General features: G+C 40.4%; 1 protein-coding gene across 2 annotated transcripts in view; it reads right to left on the bottom strand.

The window, feature by feature from the left end:
* Positions 1-24,915, bottom strand: part of Arhgap10 (Rho GTPase activating protein 10) — a 415,566-nt gene that overhangs the window by 131,279 nt on the left and 259,372 nt on the right. For both annotated transcript variants that reach the window (XM_017802706.2, XM_008851102.3), the window contains 3 exons: positions 14,777-14,835; positions 9,475-9,580; positions 7,501-7,660 (listed from right to left, as the gene is read on the bottom strand). In XM_017802706.2, coding sequence (XP_017658195.1) covers positions 7,501-7,660; positions 9,475-9,580; positions 14,777-14,835 — 325 coding nt within the window. The remainder of the gene's footprint in view (positions 1-7,500; positions 7,661-9,474; positions 9,581-14,776; positions 14,836-24,915) is intronic.

Here is a 24,915-nt window from a genome sequence, read left to right as displayed (position 1 = left end):
TACAATAAACTTAAAAAAAATAAAAGCTACAAGCAACAAACTCACAGCCGACATCATTCTAAATGGAGAAAAACTGGACACATTCCCATTAAAACCAGAAACCAGACAAGGCTGTCCACTATCTCCACTCCTTTTTAACCTAGTGCTTGAAACTCTTTCAAGAGCAATAAGACAAGAGAAGGAAATTAAAGGAGTAAAAATAGGAAAAAGAAGAGATCAAATTATCCCTTTTTGCAGACAATATGATACTATATCTGAGATGCCAAAAATTCCACCAGAAAACTCCTAGAAATGACTAACACTTTCAGTAAAGTGACAGGCTACAATTAATCTACAAAAGTCTATAGCCTTTCTATATACCAGTAACAAGCAATCAGAAACAGAGTTCATGGAAACTCTCCCTTTCACAATAGCTGCAAAAAAATAAAATATCTTGGAATAAACCTGACCAAAGACATTAAAGAGCTCTACAATGAAATTTTTAAATCTTTAAAGAAAGAGATTGAGGAAGGCATCAGAAGATGGAGGGGCCTCCCATGCTCCTGGATTAGAAGAATTAATATTGTGAAAATGGCCATCCTAGCAAAAGCCATTTGTAGATTCAATGTAATGCCAATCAAAATCCCAATGATATTCTTTACAGAATTGGAAAAAACCATCCTAAGATTCATATGGAAGCACAAAAGACCTCAGACAGCTGGGGCTACAGGGAGACCCTGTTTCAAAAAGACCAAAAAAATGAAAAATAAAAATAAATAAAAATAATAATATTTTTTTCTCAAAAGCGCTGCAGGGAAGAGAGAGGGCTAGGCTTGTTGGTGCTGGGACAAGCCAGGGACTGAATGGGGAATCCACTCTACCACCTCCCCTATGAGCCAGGCTCACTCTTTTGGCCTTTGGCAAAGACAGGCAGACACATACTAGAAGGTGAGTACAAGGTTAACAAGAATATTGTGATGTAGTTTGATACAAATCTATGTGTGCATAGTTTAATATTCTGGTGATGGTGCTAGACGAGTTTTCTGTGGTATATGCGGAGTGTGGTTTCAGAGACTATGGATATTAAAATGTGAGGGTGCTCAAGTGCTTAAAATAAAATGGCATAGTGCTTGTATTTGGCATGAGCACACTCTCCCTAGACTTTAAGTTGTGGCAAGATTACCCATAATACTTAAGACAATGCACATGCTACCTAAATAGTTGTTATACAATATTACTTTGGTATAAGAACAGGGCTGTACACATTCAGTGTATAGACATGCATTTTTCTCTAGTTGTTTTCATCAGTGTTGGTTAACTCCCAGGACACGAGCAGTATCTGTGTATACAAAAAGCTGACTGTACGTACACCTTTCTTCTCCCTTCCTATCTCCTGTTCTTTGTGACTGGGGGATATTGCCTGATCGAAGACTTCATGATACATATTGCCAATAGCAAAAAATCAAAATGTAGTGCTGGAAAGGACGTGGGCACCAGACTTCTGCACAGAGCACAATTATCATAAATTATCTCCATTTTCACACCAAGAAAAACCTAATACCGCTTCCCATAATCCTCATTCTAAAAGCTAAAAGTTATAAGAGAATCTTCATTAAGTAAAAGTTTTATGTGAACAACTGTAATTGTCTCTGGGTACTTGAGAGCCCAGAGAAACTGCAGTACACAAAGTTTAGTCCTAGGACAAACTATGACCTCCTAGCTTTGGTCTGAAATATCAGACCAAAATACCACATGAGGCAAAGGTCAACCCAAACCACTCCATTTTACACATCACACTGAAGAGCCAATTAAAACACTCAACAAGATAAATATAATCTGGATTACAATCCATTTAGTTTGTGAGGTCACTGAGAACAGCAGTTTGCCTTATTTCATGGGCGTTACCATTTTTTTCAGTACTAACATAATCCCAAAACGAATCTGATACTCATCAGTTCTCTTTTGTTTCCTCAAAGACTTTTTAGAATCTTTTAAGATCTCTGGATGGATGGTCACATTGCAAACTTTAGTACCTTAAAATGTACAGAATATGAGAATAGGCTCAATGTGCACAGACATTATAACTGCTGAAAAGGCTCATTACCTGCTGAACTACTTTCCTTAAAGAGCTCCCCACTCCCACATTTGAACTGACTGGTGGTCAGACCATGGGAAGGACCAGTGAGGTGCACACCCCTCAGATACAACCATATTCCTGCCAGGACCCTCCCTTCTATGTGTGCTCTGGTTTTTATTCTGGCAGTATTTTATGGCAACGTGAGAAAAACATTAAGGAAATCTATACTATCACTTATTGCTGAACAATCATAACACCGCAAGAGTTGAATTCCACCCTTACTTCCAACAGAAAGATCAGTCTTGCAGGATCTAATGCCCCTGCTATTTCCCATGGTCTCCCAACTCAGGCACCCTTGGCACCCTCAGCTAAGGCAACACTGACATAACACAGGATCTCTTATGATTCCTCTTTTATTACTACTAATAAACTTAGGCATTTTTTTTCAAGGATACTCTCTTTATAGCAATGAAAAACAAAGCATTAGGCATTGAACACTCTCAGTCCAAGCCCAAGGACCCTCATTTTACTGTGTGCCCACTAATGAGCTCATCTCTCCTGTACACACGAGGGGTGTTATATGTAAGAATTCTGTCCCTGTGCACAGCTATCACATATAGTGAATTGGGCATGTGAGCATGTGTACATGCATGCATGCATGCTCACACCCACACAGTTTGGGTTTCATACATGCTAGGAAAATAAATATTCCATCACTGAGTTGGCCATGCCAAACGGTCCAGATTGACTGGCCTTGAACTTGACATCCTCCTGCCTCCACCTCCTAAGTGGCTATGGGCTACTGGCATGCACCACAACCCCACTTTTATGTTTTTAACATATATCTTAAAAGTATGCAAACACAAAAGCCTCCAACCCCACTAGGCTTTTAAGAGGCAAATATTGTATTGCAGTAAACCAAAGCCAAGTGGAAAAGCTCCCTACCTCTAGATTTCCCTCAGGTTAGAGCGTGTCTCTAACTGTTTATAGAGCTCTTCTTGCTGGAGGCCCCAATGACAAACTGCAGCAGGCTATAACCTAACTCATCTTAATCCTGCTCCAAACAAGTCCCTCCCCCTTATTAACAAAACCAATATTCTCCCAGGACTGAATTCTTACTGACTTTCCTCTGAGATCCCTGCAAATCAGACACTGGGTTCTGCTGCCTCATGTTCCTCGCCTGGAATTCCCCATCCTCTTGATCACACCCCTCATCCTTCCCAAGACCCGTTCTGGTCTTTCATGCCTCTACCTGCTGTTGCAAACCCTGCCATCAATTAAGTTGCCTGAAGCAGGTCTACATGAAATCTCTGCATTATCCTGATACCTATAAAGAATAAGTATGAAAGCTCTCCAGTGGTACCCTCACCCTGCCCACACCTAGCTCTAGTTTCTTCCTCCCTCATCTTACACAATTCATCCATGATCCAACAAAAGCTGCATTCCCTGAACACACACCTTCTCTCTGTGCTTCTCTGGTTATAGCATCTCTCATACCTGAGGTGTGCTATTCATGTACCACGTGTTCAATCCCCAGTCCACAACGTATTCAAGCTAGCCTCTCAGAGATACTTCCCAGATCTGCTTCCCCACCCAGCTAGACATAAACTATCCCCTGAAGTTGTCAGCTTTTCCTGTCTCCAACAGTACTTAGTATGCCCTGTATCTTTGATCTATGGCCATACCACCCTGAAAGTGCCCGATCTCGTCTGAATACGTCTTTCCCATGAGAAGAATCATGGATTTATTTTCCCCAAATCATACACATCTAACTCACAGCAGGCACTCAGGAAACAATGCTCTGAATCAATGTCAATGAACACATTAAAAGTCACAAATTCACAGCTACAACACCAGTCTGAAAATCATTGGGAAGTCCAGAAAACTCATTTCTACTTAAAAAACACAATTTTCTAGCTTGCAAGGCAAGAAAAACACACAAAAACCTTGATAATTTTGGCCCAGGAACACTCCTTTTAAAACAACATCTTAATGTATCATGTGCAAATGAAGCAAAACATATGGAATGAGTTTCCTATGAAGTGCATATGGATTTTATAAGAGCCAGCGAAGGGGCTGAGAGAAATTGTGATCTCCAAAGCAGATTAACTAAGAGTCTCTTTCTAACTTGGAAATGCCATTGGAGCTATTCTCCTTTAACAACATGGCATTTCCTCCTTGCTTTACTGACTTTCCTAGAGTCAATGTGTTTCACAATCCTGGGGAGGGAGAATAAGTGATGGGGGAAAAGAGAAGTCCTCCTTCAAGGCTTCTTCCCACTGCCCACTCTGCCAAGGACACCACAGAACACACTACTTTCCTCTCCACAGTCCCTTTGTGTTTGGGTCCTTCATACACTCCTATAATATTTTCTCTCCTCACAAGACATTTTTGTTATTTTATTTATTTATTTTTTATGTGTATGAGTGTTATACCTGCGTGTGTGTAAGTACACCCATGTTGTGCAGTGCCCTCCAGAAGCCAGAAGAGGGCATTGGATCCCCTGGAACTGGAGTTACAGGCTGTTGTTAGCTGTCACGTGGGTGCTGGGATACAAACCCAGGGCTTCTGCAAAAACAGACAGTGCTCTTAACTGCTGACCCATCTCTCTAGTCTTCTCACAGGATGTTTTAATCTCTCCTTTCCTTACTCTCTCTCTTGCTTATTCGTAAACATCTACCAGAAGACCATCCCTCCCTCACCACTTCCCTAGTCAGTAGACTCCCTTGGGTGTATCTGTGAGTTAGTTATCAGGGTAACACATAGCTAATATGCACATAGGTATCCATATGAAATTTCCACAACCATCTCTGCCAGCAGGAATATTCTTCCTCAAAGAAGGGCCTGGTCTCTTGACAAGAAGCCTAGTTGTGCAAGTCCAAAGAGCTACAGATGCACAAGGGGAATGAGAGACAAAGGAGTGATGGTGGAGACAGTAAGGAGTAAGTAGCTAGTTAGCCTAAGCTGCCAACCCTCCCTTCTTGCTCCACCTCAGCCACACAACCCTGCTCTTCCAGCTGCTACCTTCCTGCTCAACAGGGAATCTCAGTACTTTCCTTCATGTAGGTTGTGCATTCACAGTCGTGTCCAGCCACAGAAAGGCAGCGAAGGTCCTTCAAACCCTCTGCTTAGCTCTAAAAGGCTGCATCTCTAAGAGCTCTGAAAGCAGAGCTTGGTCCACTTTGTGTTCTTCTGCTAGGACAGGAAGACTGGCTCACCAGAGTAACTCGGAAATCCCCAAATGATCTATTAACATGGGAAGGGCAGCACTACTTCCCTGCAGAAACAGCACATGCTCACCTTCCAAATGGAAGAAAATCAAACCAACACAGGGCTCAGAGCCCTTCTTACCCGAGACCAAGACCTGGAGCTGGTTCTCATAAATGCATTGCACCAGAGTTCCCTAAATAAGATTTAATCAAATGATAGTTACAATACTGTCACATTGTTTTAATCTGGTAGTCTAATGATTTTTTTTCTAAGAATCAGCAGTATCCATCTTCACATGCACTGTCTGGGTGGTTCAGTACACCCTGAATGAGGCTTAACAACCTGACAGGACCACAAACAGAAGCATAAATTCACCAGCACAGTCTACCAAAACAACATCAAGTTGCTCATCTAAACAAGCTGCCTTTACCACACTGTAAGGAAAACTGCCAGACCAGAAGTCAAGTTTAACTTATCAGAATAAATCTACATTCACATAAGCTAGAACTGCTCCAGCAAATAGTCAACGCAACTAGGACCCAAGAAGAGCTGTCACAGCCCTCAGTTCAAAGGGACTCGATCTCTGTTTGCCTATCTCTTTCTGGTTCCAACTGCTTCAAAATGTACTGGATGCATTAAGTCATTCAATCATTATCACTGTGTACCTAATAGAGAACAAATATTATTTGAAGTGTATAAAAACATCGTCGCCCTCAGCACTGTATTAGGGAGAGATAGATAATACCAAAGAAAACAGAGACAGGGATAAGAGTTATGGGATACAAGTCTCAAGAAGTGCCAAACACGGTTCTCACCTGGATGGTCACCTGCCTTCCAACCAGGCCTGTCACATTCACCTCCATGCCCCAGCAGGTGGGATGGTCTTAGTATATAACACAATCTCAATTTTTAAAACTCTTTTAACACACAAATAAGAGCCAAGTGTCTCAGGGGTTTTCAAATACCCTATCCTAGAGGCAGCGGAAAGGAGTTATTAGCAAGGTGATGAACGATGGTTAGCAGAATGAGGGGAAAAAATCTAGGAGTTTTTGAGAGAATTTAAGGCATTTCTAAAAATTATCTTTTACCTAGGCTACAGGGTAATGAGCAACAAAATGGGTCTTTTAAGAGACAATTCATTTTAAACCAGAAAGGCCTGAGAGCCCACAGTTTCAGCAATGCAGGCAAAAAGCTAAAATTTTCAGGATGACTGGAGAAGGGCAGAACTATGTGCTTTTATCTGGTAGAGGTCTGTGACCCCAAAAAGACTAAGAAGACTTGCCCCAATGAACAAAAATGTTGTTATTATTATTTTTAAGCAATTCTTCTTAGTAAGTGTGCCCCTTTCAATCCTGAGTCCATATCTTTCATTTTCTTAACAGGAAGAAACTTTGTTTGAATAAATGGAAGAGGTAAGCAGAGCCAACACTGAACATCTGAAAACCTGAAAACCACTCTGCCACACATCATCCACAAACCCACTCTCTGCGCCTAGTGACTCCTACAAAGGCCAGCTGGACTCCTGGAACGGACAGTGACTCCTTCATATGTCGTATCCAAACACACACTGCCGTGGAGCAGACCACACCCCTGCCACAGTCACGCTCGGGTGTCACTTTAGCTATCAGAACAAAATTATCTTCTAGAGTCTGAGGGGAGCCTCCTCCCACGGTCCAGGCTCAAGCTCTTTCGAGCTCTTACAGAGGAGAGGAGGCTTATCCTTCCAGAGGAGCAATGCTGCTGGTTCATGACGGTGAAAGTCTATGGACTTCTCATGACAGAAATTTCCCTCCCTCTCTGTCCCTCTCCTTCTGCTCCCCCCACCCTCCTTTCCTTTGCTTTCCTTTCCTGGCTCACTGTTTATTTTCTTATTTTCTAAGCTACAAAGACCAAACAGTATAGAGCATACTACTAGCACAAGAAATTTGAGAAAACCAAGGAAACTGATTAAAGTATTTAAAAAATTAAATAGTCCACAGTCATATTCACACTGCTGATGATTTGTGCCTCAATGAAATGTTTCTTCTCTAACGCCACAAGTTATGTGAAGGCCAGGTAAGGATCAGATTCCCGGAACTCCATCAGAAGATGAAACCTGAGTGAAAGCTTCTCAGGAATAAATCCATCACAAAGACAAGACAGAAATACACAGGCTAACAACAGAACTGTGTACTTACTATGTTAACCATCCAAATAACAAGCACTATCAAGAAAAGAAGAATAAACAATTGTACCTTTTCGTGGTTTTCAATTAAGATTTCTACAACAATATTCTGAAACTTCAAATCCATGATGGCAGCGACAGTTTCTTCCTGTGGCCTCATCAGAGTTGGCCCAAACACCACTCCTAAATTTGCCACAGTCATTAGATTCTGCTTGGAGTGATTTGACACACTGATGTTGATGGAGAAGGAAAAAAGAGAGCTGCTTAGTTGGGTGGCAATGATTATAGAACACTTAATATTCTGTAACTCTGCATTTCATTAAAATACACAAAAGGCAAAAAAGACTCAAACCGTTCTCAGCTGTGCCTGGAACACCTGGACCAGAGAGCAGTCTATATGTAGGGCTGGCACTCTTTCTCTTTCTCTCTCCATCTCTCCCTCCCTCCTTCCTGGAGTAAGCAGTCTCCTTAGCTACAACCTCCTGTCACCTTACATGCCCAAAGGAATGGAGTCAGTTGACCTCTGAAATACTGAGCCAAAATAAACCTTTGTTCCTTTATATTGGTTTCTCTCAGGTATGTGTCTCGGGGATGGAAAGCTGCCTAACACAGGTGGGGACCCTGCCTAGGAAAAGGAAGGTTTTGTCAAGTTTTTCCCACTGAGGAGAGTCCTCATGCTAGTTAGCTCATTTCTAAGCACGTTTAGTCTTGGAAGCCATTTACTGAACAGTCCTGCCATCATTCCCCACATGTATTTGTTCAATATTCAATAACCAAGTTGATTGATGTAGATGTAAAGAACTGTGCAGCTGTTTGGGAACAAAGGAAGCTTGGAAATAAAAACAGAATTTCCCAAATTAATTATTTTTGTTTCATAAGAACAAGTCATGCTACTTGTCATTTTAGCAGGCATGTCTTCCCATGTCAAACACACGTCTATCATGTACCAGATGCACACAGAAGGAAGCAGCTTAGAACTTCCCGTCTTTTCCAAGATCATCACACCCCTGGCTACCAAAAACTACTAGATGCCATGCACTTTGGAACAATTAGCTTTGCTCAATCAGAACACTGTGACTCACTCCTCCAGTCCAGTTCCACTGCTCAGGGAACACCAGGGACTGGTGTTCTCAGCAGTCCAACCACTTAATTCAGATCTCAAATCAATGGTTTCTTCCCCAAAGAGACCTTCCATAATAAGGTCTCACAGTGAACATATTCTCTTTTTTTCTTACTCTATTTTGTTCTTTGCTACTGAAATCGATAATTTAGATCAAATTTTGATCAAAGTTTAGATCAACTTTTTGTTATTTTTTCTCCATAAATGTCACAAGGTAGGGACCTCATTTATCCTGATCTACTCAGTGTCCCCTGGCACTTTATAAAGGCATTCAAAACATATTTCTTGAGCAAACAAACCAGTACTAGAGCAATAGGAAGATCCTGAGGCAGCCCAACTACTCTTTAGGTCTCACCTTCATCTTTAGAAAATAAAGGCTCTGAGCAGAGCTTCTCACCTTCCTTTCTGAAAGGAAAGGTATAATGATTTGGATGCTATTTGTATTTGAGAAAAGGGGGTCAATTTCTCCTCTGAATTAATATATTTTGCTTATTTTTTAAAGACAGCAAACAAGACTGGCCTCTTCAAAAATAACCACCCATTACTTGATTAACAAACTTAAAGAACATGTTCAAACTCAGCATCAGCTAAGTGTGAAACCAAGCCAAATCTGCTAACAGATTTATAATCATATTTCCCAAATCTGGTATGGGGCAATATACAGTCTTCTCTTCTTTCACTTCAGGTCAAACCCTGACTTGCTGGCAGTGGTGTTAAGCAAATAATTATACAGCTTCAAGAGGCATCCTATTCCACTGCTCTTGTCCAAAACAAACAGAATGAGTCAAACATCCAGCCTGCCCTTCAGGTATGGCCCGTGGTACTGTGGATATAGCCCCAGCTCCAGTCAACCCAGATACAACAACACTGCACAACACCCACAGCACCCACAGGGGAGAGCTTAAGTAGGAAAAAGACACTTACTTTGTTAGATGTTTCACCAAAATGTCCAACATCTCCTTGTTTTTCTCTGGCAGTTTGTGCACCAAAAAATGGATGGCATTAACACGAGATTCAGGGCTGCCACTTTCTTTTTAAAAAGAAAAAATAAAGTTCGTAGAATACTCAGAATCAAACACATTACCCCCAAACCAACACTTACAATAGTTCTTCTGTTCAGGATCTGAAAAAAGAATGAGTTTAACTACATATTGCCCTTTTTAAAGAAGAGCATCTTTCCCACCACTATGCATCCACTGTCTGTCAAGGAATTTCCACATAACTACAATGTTTGCCTAAAGCTGGGGTTTCCCTGGTTGGTGTTAACATCACACAGCTTCTCCCGTTCATGAACCACCCTTCTTGTGAGCTCATAGCTCAATCTGATGCTGTCCAGTGCCCAGAAACCCACTAGGAAATACAAGTCCAACAGCAACAACAGGCTCTTCTCTGCTACTTTCAGCTGCATTCATGTTTTATTTTGATCACACATGGTAAGGTATGAGAATTAAGTGGACGCTGACAGAAGAAAAGATATATTCACTATGCCCTATACCAAGAAAAGGCACACAAGCCATTCAGGACCCTTCAACCAATTGTTATGGTGGATCAGGGCACAAACGAAGTAGGTATGAGACAAGAGCCCCAACAATGGATCCTGTTGGAAGGGTCCAGTGAGGCAGGGCAAGAAAGGCTACCATCGGTACTGTTGGTATTCTGACTTCTGTGGGAGCTGCGGCAAGGAAGCTGTGCCTAGTTCTCTGAGGTGATAAGGAGAATAATGGCCTACAGTCAGAAAGCCCACAAGTGAGGACGTGGCTCTGGACTGATGACTGGTATATGAAAAGCTGACTAGGGTTTACAACCAGGAACTGGCTAGTACTACAGGACCAGTGAAGCCCACAAATCAAAATATCAGAAGCAAATGCCAAGCTTAAGCAGCGGTTTCATATGCTAAGTCTGCTGCTGTCAATTAGAATGACTTCACAATATTGGAGAAGATTAGTATTAATAAAAACCAAATTTCAAGTCACTGCTTTGACTTTTTAAAAAACAAAATGAAAGCAGAAAATGAAATTGGTAGAGAAAGACTCCGAGGAAATAAAGGGTAATCACAAAGGGTAACAATTTGGTGTTCAAAAAATTTGAACTTTGAAAACTTTGTAATGAAAAACGCAAGCATCTACCCTGGCATTCATAATCATCTTTTTCCAATAAAAACCTAAGTTGACATTTCAGGATTCATGACTTACTCAGAAATACAAGCTAGAGAAGTAAGTCTCCCACCCTCTAGTGATAGTGATAAGAGTGGCTGAAAGCACTCTGGGAAAAAGGGCAGAACTTGCCAATCTCCCTCAAGTCCCTCTTCTATCGGCCATCCCAAACTCAAGAAATCACAAATATACATTCCCATGTCTGCTTTTTATCTATTCAAGAAAATATATTTTTCAACAAGGTTTATTTTAAAATAAAGCTACTTTGTTCTCTATTTTGTTTTTATTTGACATCAAAGCTTCCTATTCACAGGCATTTTCATAAGGTAACTGAGTCCTTCTCCCCTGCCAGTCAATAAAAGTTTTTTATATAGGTTATTTTCAGTTACTTAAGTTATATGCACTTTGGTGTAGTTTCAGTGGATAAAGAATGAAAAATCCTTTTTTTTTCCCCTACCCAGGGCAATGAATTAATTAATCATACATCAAATTCCTGAAATGTGCCAGAGAACCAAGATTTTGTTGTAACAGAAAAAACATAATTATGAAGTTACAGATCATCCATCATACTCCAAAGTCTATTTGCTTATGATGTCATAACAACAGGGCTGGAGTTACCACCAAGCATACTGGAGCTTATCGGAGACAAGCAGTGTTATACAGGCAGTGTTAAATTATTTTAATATTTAAATGGCACGTGTCAATATACTTTAAATGAAGGAAGTCATAAGCAGTAATCTTCCAAGCACTTCCCAGGACTCATACCAGCTCAGTCAACACACATGGAATACTGCAGTTCTGTTAAGTTCCCATCTCCAGTGAGATGAACACACCTGGCTAAGGGAAGCAGGTACCATTACACATTCAATTCCTGTGAGTCCCAAAGTTCTGCATCCTCCTCACCAAGAAACATGTGGTTGTCTTCCCTTGTGCATGTCTAACACAAGGAACGCTCTGGCTATACAAACACCATGCACTGGATCCTATGATAGCTGTTTCTCATCAGAAATGGCTGTGGTTATGCAGTATGCTGCCCAGGTAACCTGACTACAGAAAGAAAATACAAACATACAACACAGAAAGGCAAATATTCTTGTTTGAGTGACAGTTAAGAGCTACTTCTAAAAATCTAACCAGGCAACTAGGTTGAAGTTGTCATTCTCACACTGAATGCAATGTGAGTCTGACCTAGCAGAATAGGTCAGGGCTCACCAAGGCATGTTAAGGAATCTGAGCCTATAGAGTGTGGACAATATGATTCTCAAAGGAAATCTTCATAAAGAAAGCTTCCAGGTGGATACTACCAGTCTTAACCAGTGGAACATAATCTTTCACATTCCTGGATGATGTAAACATATTTTTGTCTTGTGGATTCCTACCCCCAAGTGCTTTTTGTTCTTTTTAGTAGCTTTAACAAACTCAGTTAACACTGTCTCTTTCAAATCTCTGAAATAAAAAAAAAAAGTTTCCTATGTTTTCAATGTTTAACAGTAAGTTGAGTTTTCTTTTTAACTACAAGAAACAAAAGATGTGCATTATGTAGTAGCATCACAGAAGCAAATTCATTTTTTGTGCCATAAACTTGAGAAACTAAGTCGGATTCTTAACAGAAAACTGTAAGAAATAAACCAATGAAAGAGACCAGAAGTCTTCAGACTTTTCAGCGGAAGGGGAGAAGACACAATCCCAACATCACAGAACAGATGGAAACCACCAGACAATGGAAGAGAATCAAAAATTAATCTCCATACTGGTGTGAGAAGCAGCAACAAAGGCCGGCGATGATGGTTAATTTTAGCAGTCAGCTCAGCTAGCAGGCATGCAGCAAAACAAGGTAAGGTGTGCTGTTTTCAATGGAGAATGATAGTATAACCACAGTCCCAATTCTCCAATATTCAAAAGAGGAGACTAATTTTGACCATGTGATTTCAGTGGCTGTATTCAATACTCAGAAATACATATATAAAATATTAAATGATCTGTTTCCACACTCTCTCCCAAGAGGCAGCAAGTACAGAGGAGGGTATTCACAAGGGATGAAAACATAAGTCAAGCTCTGCCCTAAAAACACCAGACCCCAGAATAAGCTCACTTAGCACACATAGTTCTTCTCATTAAACATGGTTACTGCAGGCACCATTCCAACTTAACTGCATTTAGGTGCAAATCCTTGTCAGTAATTACAGTAGCGACTATTCCTTTAGAACAGTCCTGTTATTCAAAGCATCATAAAGACTCTATTGCAGCATGGCCACAAGGTCAGGCAAACACAAGATAGTGATGCAACAGGTGATGGTACCTGTCACATCGACTCATTCCTTTGCACTACACAGTTCCAATACACCATCAACACATTTCATCATCATGGGCTTCATTACCTCTTAAGGGGGTAACTTCCCCATCTGGTAACAGACACTGACAAAGTTTGAACACTCTGCTGTTGGGAAGAATGCTCATGACACTAAGTCCTGGTAATTTAAAATCTTACTCCTAAATCACTCCAGTTTTCTCCAGTACTCAGGATTCTAGATGTAAGTTGGCACTCTGGCTTTTTTCAGTCCCTGAGATGAACAACATGAAACAACTGTCCTCCAACTAAGTTCAATTTCTCTTTCTCTCATTTGCCAAAAATGCCACAAGGAAGAAATCAAAACAACTAAGCATTTACTTGAGTTTTTGCCAATAAAACTTCCCACTTCCTTGATCATACAAATTCTATTTTTTTGGAATAACTCTTCCATGTGAAAACAAAGCTGAATAGAACTGTACCTTGGCCTTTTCTGAAAATCTGTTTCATATGTAAAGTGTAATACACTTCTTTCTGCATTGTATTAGGAATCTTACACTGGCTGGGGCTGAGACTTCACAAGAAGGTAACATTTAAAGCCATGTTCAGGCAGCGGTAACATAGGACCCAAAGGGACTGCTCCAAGTTTTTCAGCAGATTAAAGTATGGACTATATCTTGGGGGACAGGTATGAAAGGAAATGAAAACACCATTTCAGCTACTGTCAGTGCACCTGGAAAAGCAATACTGCAGGGTCCAGCCTGTGAAGCTGGGTTTTCCATTTTAAACATGGTTCTCTAAAATCTGGCAAGTCACTTAACATGTCTCAACCTCAATTTCTTTAATTATTAATTATCAACACCGGATAACTTAGTTATCCTTCAGAAGGATAACTAAGCAGCATGTGTTGAAGATAAAACCTGAACTGTATAACACACACACACAAAAGCCTCGTGCAGGTATGAGTCAGAAAACCACCTAATCACAAATTAAAATCAACCAACTACTGGCCTGGCCTTTTTCATCTAACATTGTATTGCATGTAATGCACTATTAAATATTGTTTGGCTTCTGGTATTATCTTATAACATTCCTTCTGTCTGTACTTCCCATCTCAATGCCCTTTTAAGTGAAAACATCTCCAACCCGCTAACCTCTCCAACCTCCTGCAAGTTAAATACAGCTTTGTTCTGTAGCCTTCTGTTCACGTCACTAATATATCTACAGTATAATGAGAGGTATGTGTGCCCTGATGCCTAGAAAATTGGCTCCTGCAGTCAAGAATACTGTTGTGGCTTGACAGACCCAGTATCAACCAATTACAAAGAACAACAGGTTTAGTGTTCATGAATAACATCTTTACTGTCCTCATGAATGATGTCCATGCCCCTTTCTGTTCACTTTCTTTTTTTAATTATTTTTATTTTAGGTGTATGAATTATTTGTCTGCATGTGTGTAAGTGCACCCTGTGTCATGCAATGACCATGGAGGTCAGAAGAAGACCTCGGATTCCCCCAGAACTGGAACTACAGACGGTTGTTAGCCACCATGTGGGTGATGGGAATTGAACCCAGGTCCTCTGCAAGAGCAGTCAGTGCTCTTAAACGCTGAGCCATCTCTCCAGTCCCTCTGTTCACTTTCTAAACAGAGGATAAAGTCCATCCTCTAAAGTGATTTCTCTTTGTAACACAGATAGTTAATGTTAAATTTTTCATGTGTAAATTTTTAGTGTGTACACACTATTCACCACAAATTTGAGTTCATGCACTTCCATATAATACTTACTGGCTGGAACAATGAAGTCTCCATGTAGCTCATAAGTCATGAGAGGCTCTGGAAGACTCCTGCACAAAAATCACAGCTCAGAATCACTAAATGAATCCAAACAAGTCACTTGAACATACATACATACACACACACACACACACACACACACACACACACACACACACACACATATAACTGTGTTAAACTGGTCTTGGTCATTTCTGAGTCAATCTGCAAAACTTCCCTAGCAAATACCTTTATATATCAAAAGATACAAGAATCACATTTGCTTTGTTCACTGCCATTTGTACCAGACACTATCAAAACTTAACCACAAATTCTTATCAGATCTAAGCACACAGTGTCTCATATATAATCTTGGAAAGTACCCTTATGAACATCTGGCTTTCCAAATAAGAATTACATGCACTAATGTATTTCAATTCAAACATTTTCAAGATATTCATGATGGCCAAAAACTACATAAAAAATATTAAACAAACATACCAAATCGTCTCCTCCTGACATTTCTATTAAAGTAATATTTTATATGTATGCCTTAACAGTGAAACATGAAGCCAAGTATGGTAGCACACACCTTTAATCCCAGCACTGGAGAGGCAGAAGCAGGTAGATCCCTTTGAGTTCAAGGCCAGCCTGGTCTACATAACAAGTTCCAGACCAGCAAGGCAGCAAGGACTACAGAGTGAAACCCTGTCTCAAAAACAAAAAATAAAAAAGAAAGAAAAAAAATTGAAGATTTTAGGACAGGTGTGGTGGCACACACCTTTAAACCCAACACATAGGAGGCAGAGGCAGGCAGATGTCTTGTGAGTTCTAGGCCAGCTGGTGCTACAGGGAGATCCTCTCTCAAAAAGACAAAGAAAAAAAATTGAAGATTTTGTAATCTATAAAACAATAAGATAAATTGAAGACAATTTAAAAATTATGTACAATATTTACTTCTTGCAAACTGAATGATGTAAATACTAATGAATTTTATCCCCTGAGCAACAGAATGCTAAACTTTAGTCAATCTTAAGTTTTACCAGACCAGATTTTTTAACTTTATAAATACTTAAAGGACACTTAGACAAGTATCAACTTGCAAAGCTTTTCTGGAGGGAAACTTGGCAAGGCAAAAGAAAAAAAAAATCTTAAGAACTTCTGAAAGGCTGTAAACCTGTAACCCAAAATTCCTATTCAAATGCTTAAAAAAAAAAAAAAGCCATGTGTGCATGCACATACATGCATGCATGCACACACACACACAAATTTAAACGTGCAAAAGCTTAAAATAGTGGAGGTAAAGAAGGTCATTCCATGCTGAAAGAAGAGTCAACTCATAGAGAACAAAGCAAATGTTCATTCATAGATCTAACAACAAAGCTTCAAATACATGATATAAAAAACGACAGTAGGGGCTGGAGAGCTGGCTCAGCAGTTAGGAACACTGGCTGTTCTTGCAGAAGACCCGAGTTTGAATCTCAGCACTCACATGGCAGCTAACAACTGTCCATAACTCCAGCCCCAGGGGATCTGATACCTTATTCTTCCTCTGGGGGCATTGCACAACATGGGTGCACTTACATACATGCAGGCAATAAACACATACACATAAAATAAAAATAATATAAAGTATTTAAAAAAAACTGACAGTACTGCCAGGAGTTGATGAATCCGCAACTACAGTCAAAGTTTAAATATCTCTGTCTTCCTAATCAATAGAAAAAGTAGACAGAAAATCAGGTAGGACACAAAAGATTTCAACAAAACTACCCAAACACCTTCATGTAATTGACATGTCCTTCAACTAAATGACAATCTACCAGAAAGCAGGATGCATCCATTCAGGGTACATGGGCCATTTATTTTCCATGAGAAACTATATTCTGGGCTACAAAGCAAATCTCTGTCAATATAAAATGGTCCCAGTCATATAAAGTACCTTTTTTGATTACAATAAAAATTGAGGGGGTAAGGAGATGCTTCAGTGGGTCAAATGCTTGCCACACAAGCATGGGAGACTGAATGTGGATTCCCAGCAGCCATGTCAAAAGCTGAGTGTGGTGGCACACACCTACAATGCCAGCTCCGGGAGGCAGGACAAGAAAATCCCTATGGCGTGCTGGACAGCCAAGTTAGCCAATCAGTGAGGTCCAGGTTCAGTGAGAGACACTGTCTCAAAAAATAAAGTGGTTAGCAATCAAGGAAGACACCCAAATTTGACTTCAGACCTACACACATTCACAACATACACACGCACGCAAATATGATTATTTAAGACTTCACCAACAATTAAAATTTTCCCTTTGAAAGACACTATTAAGATAATGAAAAGACAAACTTCACATTGAAACATCTGTAAAGAACATACTTGAAAAAGGATTTATTTCAAAAATGTATGAATAACTTAAAAATGCAATAATAAGGCAATCTATTTTTTTTAATTGGGCAAAAGGCATGGCAGATACTTCACCAAGAACATGGGGAAGTGGTAAATAAGCTCATGAAAATAAAAATGTGACATTATTAAATGCTAAGGAAGCTGACATTGAAAGAACAATGAGGTGCCAATACAAACTCAGAATGACTAAATTCAGAAAGACAGACCATACGCAGAGCTGGCAAGGACGTGGGGGAAGAGGGACCCTTGTTCACCACTGGGAGGATATAAGGAAGTATGCCACACTGGAAAAAGTTGGTCACTGTCCCAAAAAGTTATGTATACATCTCCCACACAGTCTAGCTCTTTTATTAATATGATTTATCCTAAAGAAATGAAAGTCTATGTCTAGTCAAAGATTTATACACAGATATCTTAGCAGCCTTATGGTCAATAGCCAAGACCTACAAGACACCCAAATATATATCATTAGATTAGTGCATTTAAACATGCCACAACAACTATTCTAATTATTCTAAGTCAGAGAATTTGGATTTTTTAAAAGTACATACTGAGCAATTCCATTTATAAAGATGATAATAATTCAAATCAACATATAATGACAGAAAGCAGAATTAGCTATAGTAAGAGAGGAATGTAAAGGAGAGCAGGAGGAAGTTTAGGAGGGTATTGGACAGGCTCACTACCTTGATTATGGCATGTACACAGGTGCATAAAAATATCAAGCTTAGAGCCGGGCGTGGTGGCGCATGCCTTTAATCCCAGCACTTGGGAGGCAGAGGCAGGCGGATCTCTGTGAGTTCGAGGCCAGCCTGGTCTACATAGTGAGTTCCAGGCCAGCTGGGGCTACAGGGAGACCTTGTCTCAAGAAGGCCAAAAAAAAAAAAAAAATTAAGCTTAGTAGAATATACAGTATAAGTATGTGGCGCTCAATCACACTTCAAAGTTATTTAAGGTACGCACCACCAGAATGCTTCTACTTATAAAAGAAGAAAAGACACTTGTGGAATTCATGGGAGGAAAAACAACGCTTGATGGGGCTGGAGAGATGGCTCAATAGTTTAGAGCACTTACTGCTCTTTCAGAAGACCTGGTTTCAGTTCCCAGCACCCACATGGCAGCTAATACCCATCCTTAACTCAAGTTCCAGGGATATTCTGGCTTCCGCAGGCACCAGGCATGCATGTGGTGCACTTGCACACATGCAGGCAAAACACTCATACACATAAAATAAAAATAAAATCTTTTTTAAAAGTTTTATTTTAAGATGTTTACAGCCATGTTTCTTACATGTAACTCATAATGCTATATAGAATATGCATATACAAAATGACACTGTCACTGGGCGTGGTGGTGCATACCTTTAATCTCAGCACTTGGGAGGCAGAAGCCAGCATATCTCTGTGAGTTCAAGGCCAGCCTGGTCTACATAGTGAGTTCCAGGACAGCTGGGGCTACAGGGAGACCCTATCTCAAAAAGACTTAAACAAACAAAAAATGACACTGTCATCAACTAAAACTGTTATTTCCTCTCCTCCCTCTTCTTTCTCTTAATTCCCAATTAAAGAAAAAAGTCAATGACATCACAGTCTAAATGAGGAGAAAGACCACTGAAAAGTGAGTCTACAGAGGTTTTGTGTAGACAACCAGAAACCAGCAAAAGAGGAAAATGGTTATCTGTTTTCACAAAGGGAAAGTCAGGGGTGCTGAATCAAAGAGGGAATATAAGAACACTTAGAGACACCTCAGAGAATCCTCTTTCAGCAATAAAACTGAATTTGTGTCTAAGTATCTTCTACCAGCTACATATAAAATTGGCATATGTCTAGCTGGCAATACTGCATAAAAATAAATATCGTTAATGTTAGGGAAGCAGTAATAAAAATGACAAGTTCTCCACCCAAAATTTATTATACTGAGTCACTGCATCTCTCAGCCTTGCACCCAATGTGTATTTAAGCCACCTCTCTCTGCCACCCATTGGAATTCATTGGAAGATGTAAATCATAATATTTACTCAAGCTGGTGTAACCAACTTCTAGACTTAAAAGAAGTTTCCTACAGGTAGAATTATTTTACAAGAAACATCACATATGGCTGGGTGTGGTGGCACATCCCAGCACTCCAGGCGGATCTATGTGAGTTCAAGGTCAGCCTGGTCTACATAGTGAGTTCCAGGCCAGCTGGAGCTATAAGAAGACCCTTTGTCAAAATGACCAATTTAAAAAAAAAGAAAGAAAATCACAGTTTATCTGTTGCTTCACAATGGGAAAGTGTTGGGATAAACACATAGCTGGAAATCAAAATTATAGTCTGTCTAGATAAGAAGGCATTCCTGAGGCTGAGTCAGGCCTCAGACACACCAGAAGTAAAAAATTGCTCAAGGTCAGTTAAGAAAAAGGGAGGTGTCATGTGGAGGTCCACTAGTCATCTTCTTCCTTCTCCAAGATTAACAGGGACTGCTTCCTGTTTTGGACTGGTGTTTTGATTGTTTCCCTCCTCCACAGCATCTGTGCATTCAATACAGTGACAGAATTTGCCACGAGAATTCAAGGGCAAAAGGTTTAGGGAGAGAAACTCAGTGGTTCAGTGCCATGCCCTGGTGTTGTGAATGACAGAGCTGAGAGTCCAACCCTGGCCAGCAGACTGGCTCAGACCTCATGTCCTCACCCATCCCATAGCACCATGTCTTGGGGCAGAAGAAATACACTTGCTTCAGTCAGAACCATATAGGCAACATGGATGGAGGCATTCAAACTCTTTTCTCCCACTTAGTCCATCAACCAGAGCAAGAATCAACTAAATCCTAATTACTGCACTTAACAGTTGCTAAACAGCACAGGGGAAAAGGACAGCAACCTAACTTGCAAATCTCCCAAGGCATCTGCCATCTTATGGTAATCACTGCATCACATTCAGGGAGAATGTGTGTATTGTTAGGATGAAGTTATATAATAACAGCATCTCATAATGCGTTGCTGTAGGCAATGTTTGATTTAAAGTGGAATTCAATAGGATGAAGTAATCCAACAAGAGAAAAAGGCAGAAAAAGCAACACCAGACCAGCAGCGATAAGAAACAGAGGAGCTTCAGAGAATATCAAGATCCAAACACAAAGGCACGGGCTGAACCAAAAGCCTCTAGTTTACCAAGTTAATTCCTCACAGGGGGGAAGAAAAGAACTGTATGAAATAAGAAGCAGAAGGTGCATAATTTACTACCAAGAAATTCAGTGTTGACTCTTAGTTTTCCGTCTGTAACTGTCATTTTGGTCAGTTCCTTCACCTTCACTAGCTATAAGCTTACCAAACAGTAAACAAATCCAAAGCCAGCTGGCAGAGTGACAGAACTGTCTCTTGCTCAAGTTAGCATAGGCAATTCTGTTGGGGATCCCTGCTGTGAAGTCATAGTCTCTCCATGTCCGGGTGGCCCACGGGCTCGGTTTCATATGCAGATGACTCCTTTCAGCAGAGTACCTGGCATCTTCCTAACTCTCATTTAAAGTAGCCTCCATAGAGACCAAGGCCTATGGCTCTGGGAATACCATGCTTTCCTGTGTGATTTTTCAAGCAGTCTGACAGTCTAGCAGCCTGGCGGGGGCCCATTTCCACACGCAAATGAGGCATCCCCAAAATACCTATCAGCTAAAGCTTTTACCACTACCCCCATGGTATAAAATATCCCAGTCTTCTCTCAATGATAGAGAGCTGGATCACTAGGAGCTAGGAGCTGAACACTTAATAAAGCTCTAACACGGACTAAGCAGAGTCCTGCGGTCTTACTACTGATCCAGCCTCTCCGGGGGCAGCATTCCTCCGTCACCGACTCAAGAAGCCCCAGCTTCAGCCACCTCTCGCTCTCCCGCGTGATCCAGTGGCCAGTGGATCTCGCAACAAGAGGAAAGCGCACGGGGGAAAATTAAGGCGGTACCGACGGACACACTTCGGTAGCAGAGACCCACACAGACACGGAGACGCGGCACGGGACTGCGCACACCATACAATTCATTATATTTTTATTCTCATTTATGCTTCCATTATCCCTCTAATATAGGCTTTTCTGTACTTCAGCATTACTGGTATTTTGGATCAAATAATTCTTTGGAGAAGGCAGGGCTGTCTTATGCAGTGTAAGACATTTAACAGCAAAACCTCAACCTCTACCAACAGATACAAGTAATACTCCCTCTAGTATCTGTGAAGACCAAAAATGTATGCAGACATTGACAAGTATCTGCTAGATGGCCAAATCTATCCAAGTTGGGAGCCCCTGCTTGATACTCAGTGACAGGCACAACTCCAGTTGCTGGGTACTCCAATGAACAGCAAACATAGGATGCCCGTCTCCACAGACCTTGCATTCTGATCTTACAGCAGGGCTGATGATTCATCCTAATCCTCATCTAAACAGTCACTAGCAATGGCAATGCAGATACTAAGGACAAGTGTTGAGCCTTAGTTTTACCTCAACTAAAGGTAACAACAATGCATACAATAATTTTTAAAGCTAAAAATAAATCTACCATATAATCCAGTTTTACCACTCCTTGGCATTATACCCAAAGGGCTTGATATTCTACTAGAGAGAAACTTTTACCCATGTTTGTTGTTCCTCTTTGGACAATAGCTAGTAAATGACACGACCTAATGTCCCTCAACTGATCATTGGATAATGAAAATGTGGTACATTTACACAACAGAATTCTACTCAGAGGTAAAGAAAAACAAAATCAGTAAATTTACAGGTAAAAGGATGGAACTAGAAACTGTTACACTAAGTGAAGTCACACAGACTCAGAAAAATAAACGACATATGTTCTCTCTCATTTGTGGATCTTAGCTTCAAATCCTTAGATGTGAGTGTATATCCTGATGTAACCACAGGAGCCAGGAAAATGGAAAGGAACCATGGGGATAAAGGGGAAGAAGGAACTCAAGAGAGGGGATAAAAGGAGAGAGGTGTTATCATGGGGGCAATGGGGAAAATGGGCGGTACATTAACTGGGGAGGGAATGGGGAAGGCTATACAGTGGGAGGGAGAAAAGTGATAAATAACACTTAGGTGATGTGAAAAACCAGACATACTCGTGTGTGTGTGTGTGTGTGTGTGTGTGTGTGTGTGTGTGTGTGTGTGTGGTGTATTTATAAGTGCATATGTATAGCTGAAAGCTACATAACAAAAAACACAGTGCCAGGCAGAGGAAACTCCCTTTGAGTTGCTGGTCATGGTAGTCCAAGAGATTCCCAAATAACACAAGCTAGTACCACAGCCCTTGATTGCCTCCCAGAACTTGAAGGTAAGACACGACATACTTCAGACACAGGACTGGAGCAGTCAAGCTGAAACTATCTGGAAGTCTCTTCCCTGAAGACTAGCTCTTATTTATCTGAAGGTACTATGCAAACTGCCAAGAAATAAAAATAATCAATGATCCCACCCAGCTTTAAAGTCTACGAACCACACAATAACTGGCTCAACAAATTATCTTTACTGGTGCAGTAGTGGCACTTTTATCTATGGGGTAATCAACAACTGTCTAGTTGAACTTAATGCTTGCTCACGGGGAGGGAACTTAGGTGTGGTACTGTAAACACAGTCAAATACACATAGCTGAAGAGGTCATAGATCTTAGAGAAAAACCTACTTTTGTCACACCAATTGTGTTGCGACCAACACAATTTTTTTATTGTGCTCTAAATGTGTACCCTTATATTTATAGACAGGTATACCTCTCACCACTCATCAGAAGAGCTTCTTTTTTGCAAAAGAATGGAGACTATTAGAAAGTTCCACAACTGATCAAATATAGAAAATATGGGTCTGTGAGGTGCCCAGTTGTAAGTGACACATCTACAATGCAACCCCTACATCTAAGGCCCAGAGAACAGGGAGGTGGAAAGAACATTAATGTCTCTCAACTCTCACCAGAGAAGTTTCTTCATGTAACAGATGGTGATTAATCGGGAAGCCTCAATTGGCAAAGTGCAGCGAATAAGAGACTATCAAGTGCTTATCCCTGAAAAGGACACTGATATTAAGCCTCTGCCCCCCAAGGCTCAGGGATCATTGCAGAAGAGGGGGTGGAAATATTACAAGAGTCAGAGGTAGTAGATGACCATAAGAAAACAGTTTTCCAGAAAGCCGGAAGTTACTCATATGAACTTACAACCACGGTAACAGCATGATGCACAAGACCCATGCAGGCTCAAGACAGACAAAAATTTCACCACAGAAGAGGGGAAGCAGGTAAGAAGCCCCAACCTTAGCTGAAGAACTATTGGTAATCAATAACTGCTGGGGGGTAGAGGGTGTTCTTGATAAAACCAGGCTCCAGTGGATGGGCACATATCAAAGGACGTCTGGGGACACAAACTTGACTCAATGGGCCTTAATATATGTGACAGAGTACATAAAATATGGCAGGGGGTTAAAAAAGGGATTGATATAGAAGTGGAGGTTTAAATATGGTCAAAAAATGAAATTGGTAAAAATTCAATAAAAAATCATCAAAAATAACATGTCAGTAGTCATGAAATATGTCTTTAAGTGAAATGCTCAAAATTTGGTAATGCACACCTAAGCCCAAAAGTAGGACATGCAGATAACCCAGGTGACCTGACACAAGAGGAAGAAAATGGCACAACTCTGATAAAGACTGAAATAGGACCGAGCCTAACAAAGGGTTAGAGTTAACCATTCTGCGGGAAATACAAAGGTTAGAGAAACATGCTAGACAACACAACAGACATAATCAGCCATATGCAAAATATACAGATTCTATGTAAAGGCCAACTTAGGTTCTAATAAATGTCAGTGGTAGGAGGGAGGAAAAGATTTAAACATTAAATGAGACTTACTAAAGCATGCCAACTGTATGAAATGTCAATTATCACATAAATTCTGTGAGCATGGGTTAAAGAGACCTGGATGACATCAGTTTTGTTGAGCATAATAGCTATATACTTTTTTTGAAAGCCTCTATCTATTTAAATGCATATATATTTATCAATAGAGAAATATGATGTTTGGAGAAGGCTTTTAAGTATCAAAACAAAAAAAACATGGCAGGCAGAGTGAAGGGTGGACAAAGAAGGCAGGATGCTGGTACCTCAAGCAACACGACAAGGATCATGAGGACTCTGTGCACTCCCCTCTCTGCTCCCACATATGCGAAATTTCTCGTCATTTTTAAAAATACAAAGTGAAACATGGATTCTGATATATTCCTGGGAACCAATGTAATTTTTACATGACATATCGTCCTAAAATAAACTCATTTGGGCAAGATTAGGGTTTTCGGTATATAAAAATCTAAGCCCCAAAGAACCACAGGATGAGGTAACTATAATTCCAGTTGCAATTACTTTCCCACTCTTTGACTTGGTTCTTTTTCGTACATTCTATACTTGCTCTTAAATTTGTTTTTTTTTGTTGTTTTGTTTTGGTTTTTTTTTTGTCTTTTGGGACAGGGTCTCCCTGCAGCCCTAGCTGACCTGGAACCCACTATGTAGACCACACTGACCTTGAACTCACAGAGATCTGCCTACCTCTGCCTCCCAAGTGCTGGGATTAAAGGTGTGCACCACCACACCCGGCAAGCTTTTTTCTTTTCAATCAGCAAACTCCTTTAGTAAATGGTAGTAACTAATCAAAATGCTGAACCCTTTTTAATTCCAGCGCTACATTTTTTTCTATAATACATAGAAAATTTTAATTTCTTAAAACCCCACCAAGTAAACTATTCAAATAG

This window comes from Nannospalax galili, unplaced genomic scaffold, assembly GCF_000622305.1.
Source record: "Nannospalax galili isolate Female #2095 unplaced genomic scaffold, S.galili_v1.0 scaffold585, whole genome shotgun sequence".
Lineage (NCBI taxonomy): Eukaryota > Metazoa > Chordata > Mammalia > Rodentia > Spalacidae > Nannospalax > Nannospalax galili.
Note: the sequence above shows the minus strand (reverse complement) of the source record. Positions and strands in the feature narration are given on the sequence as shown.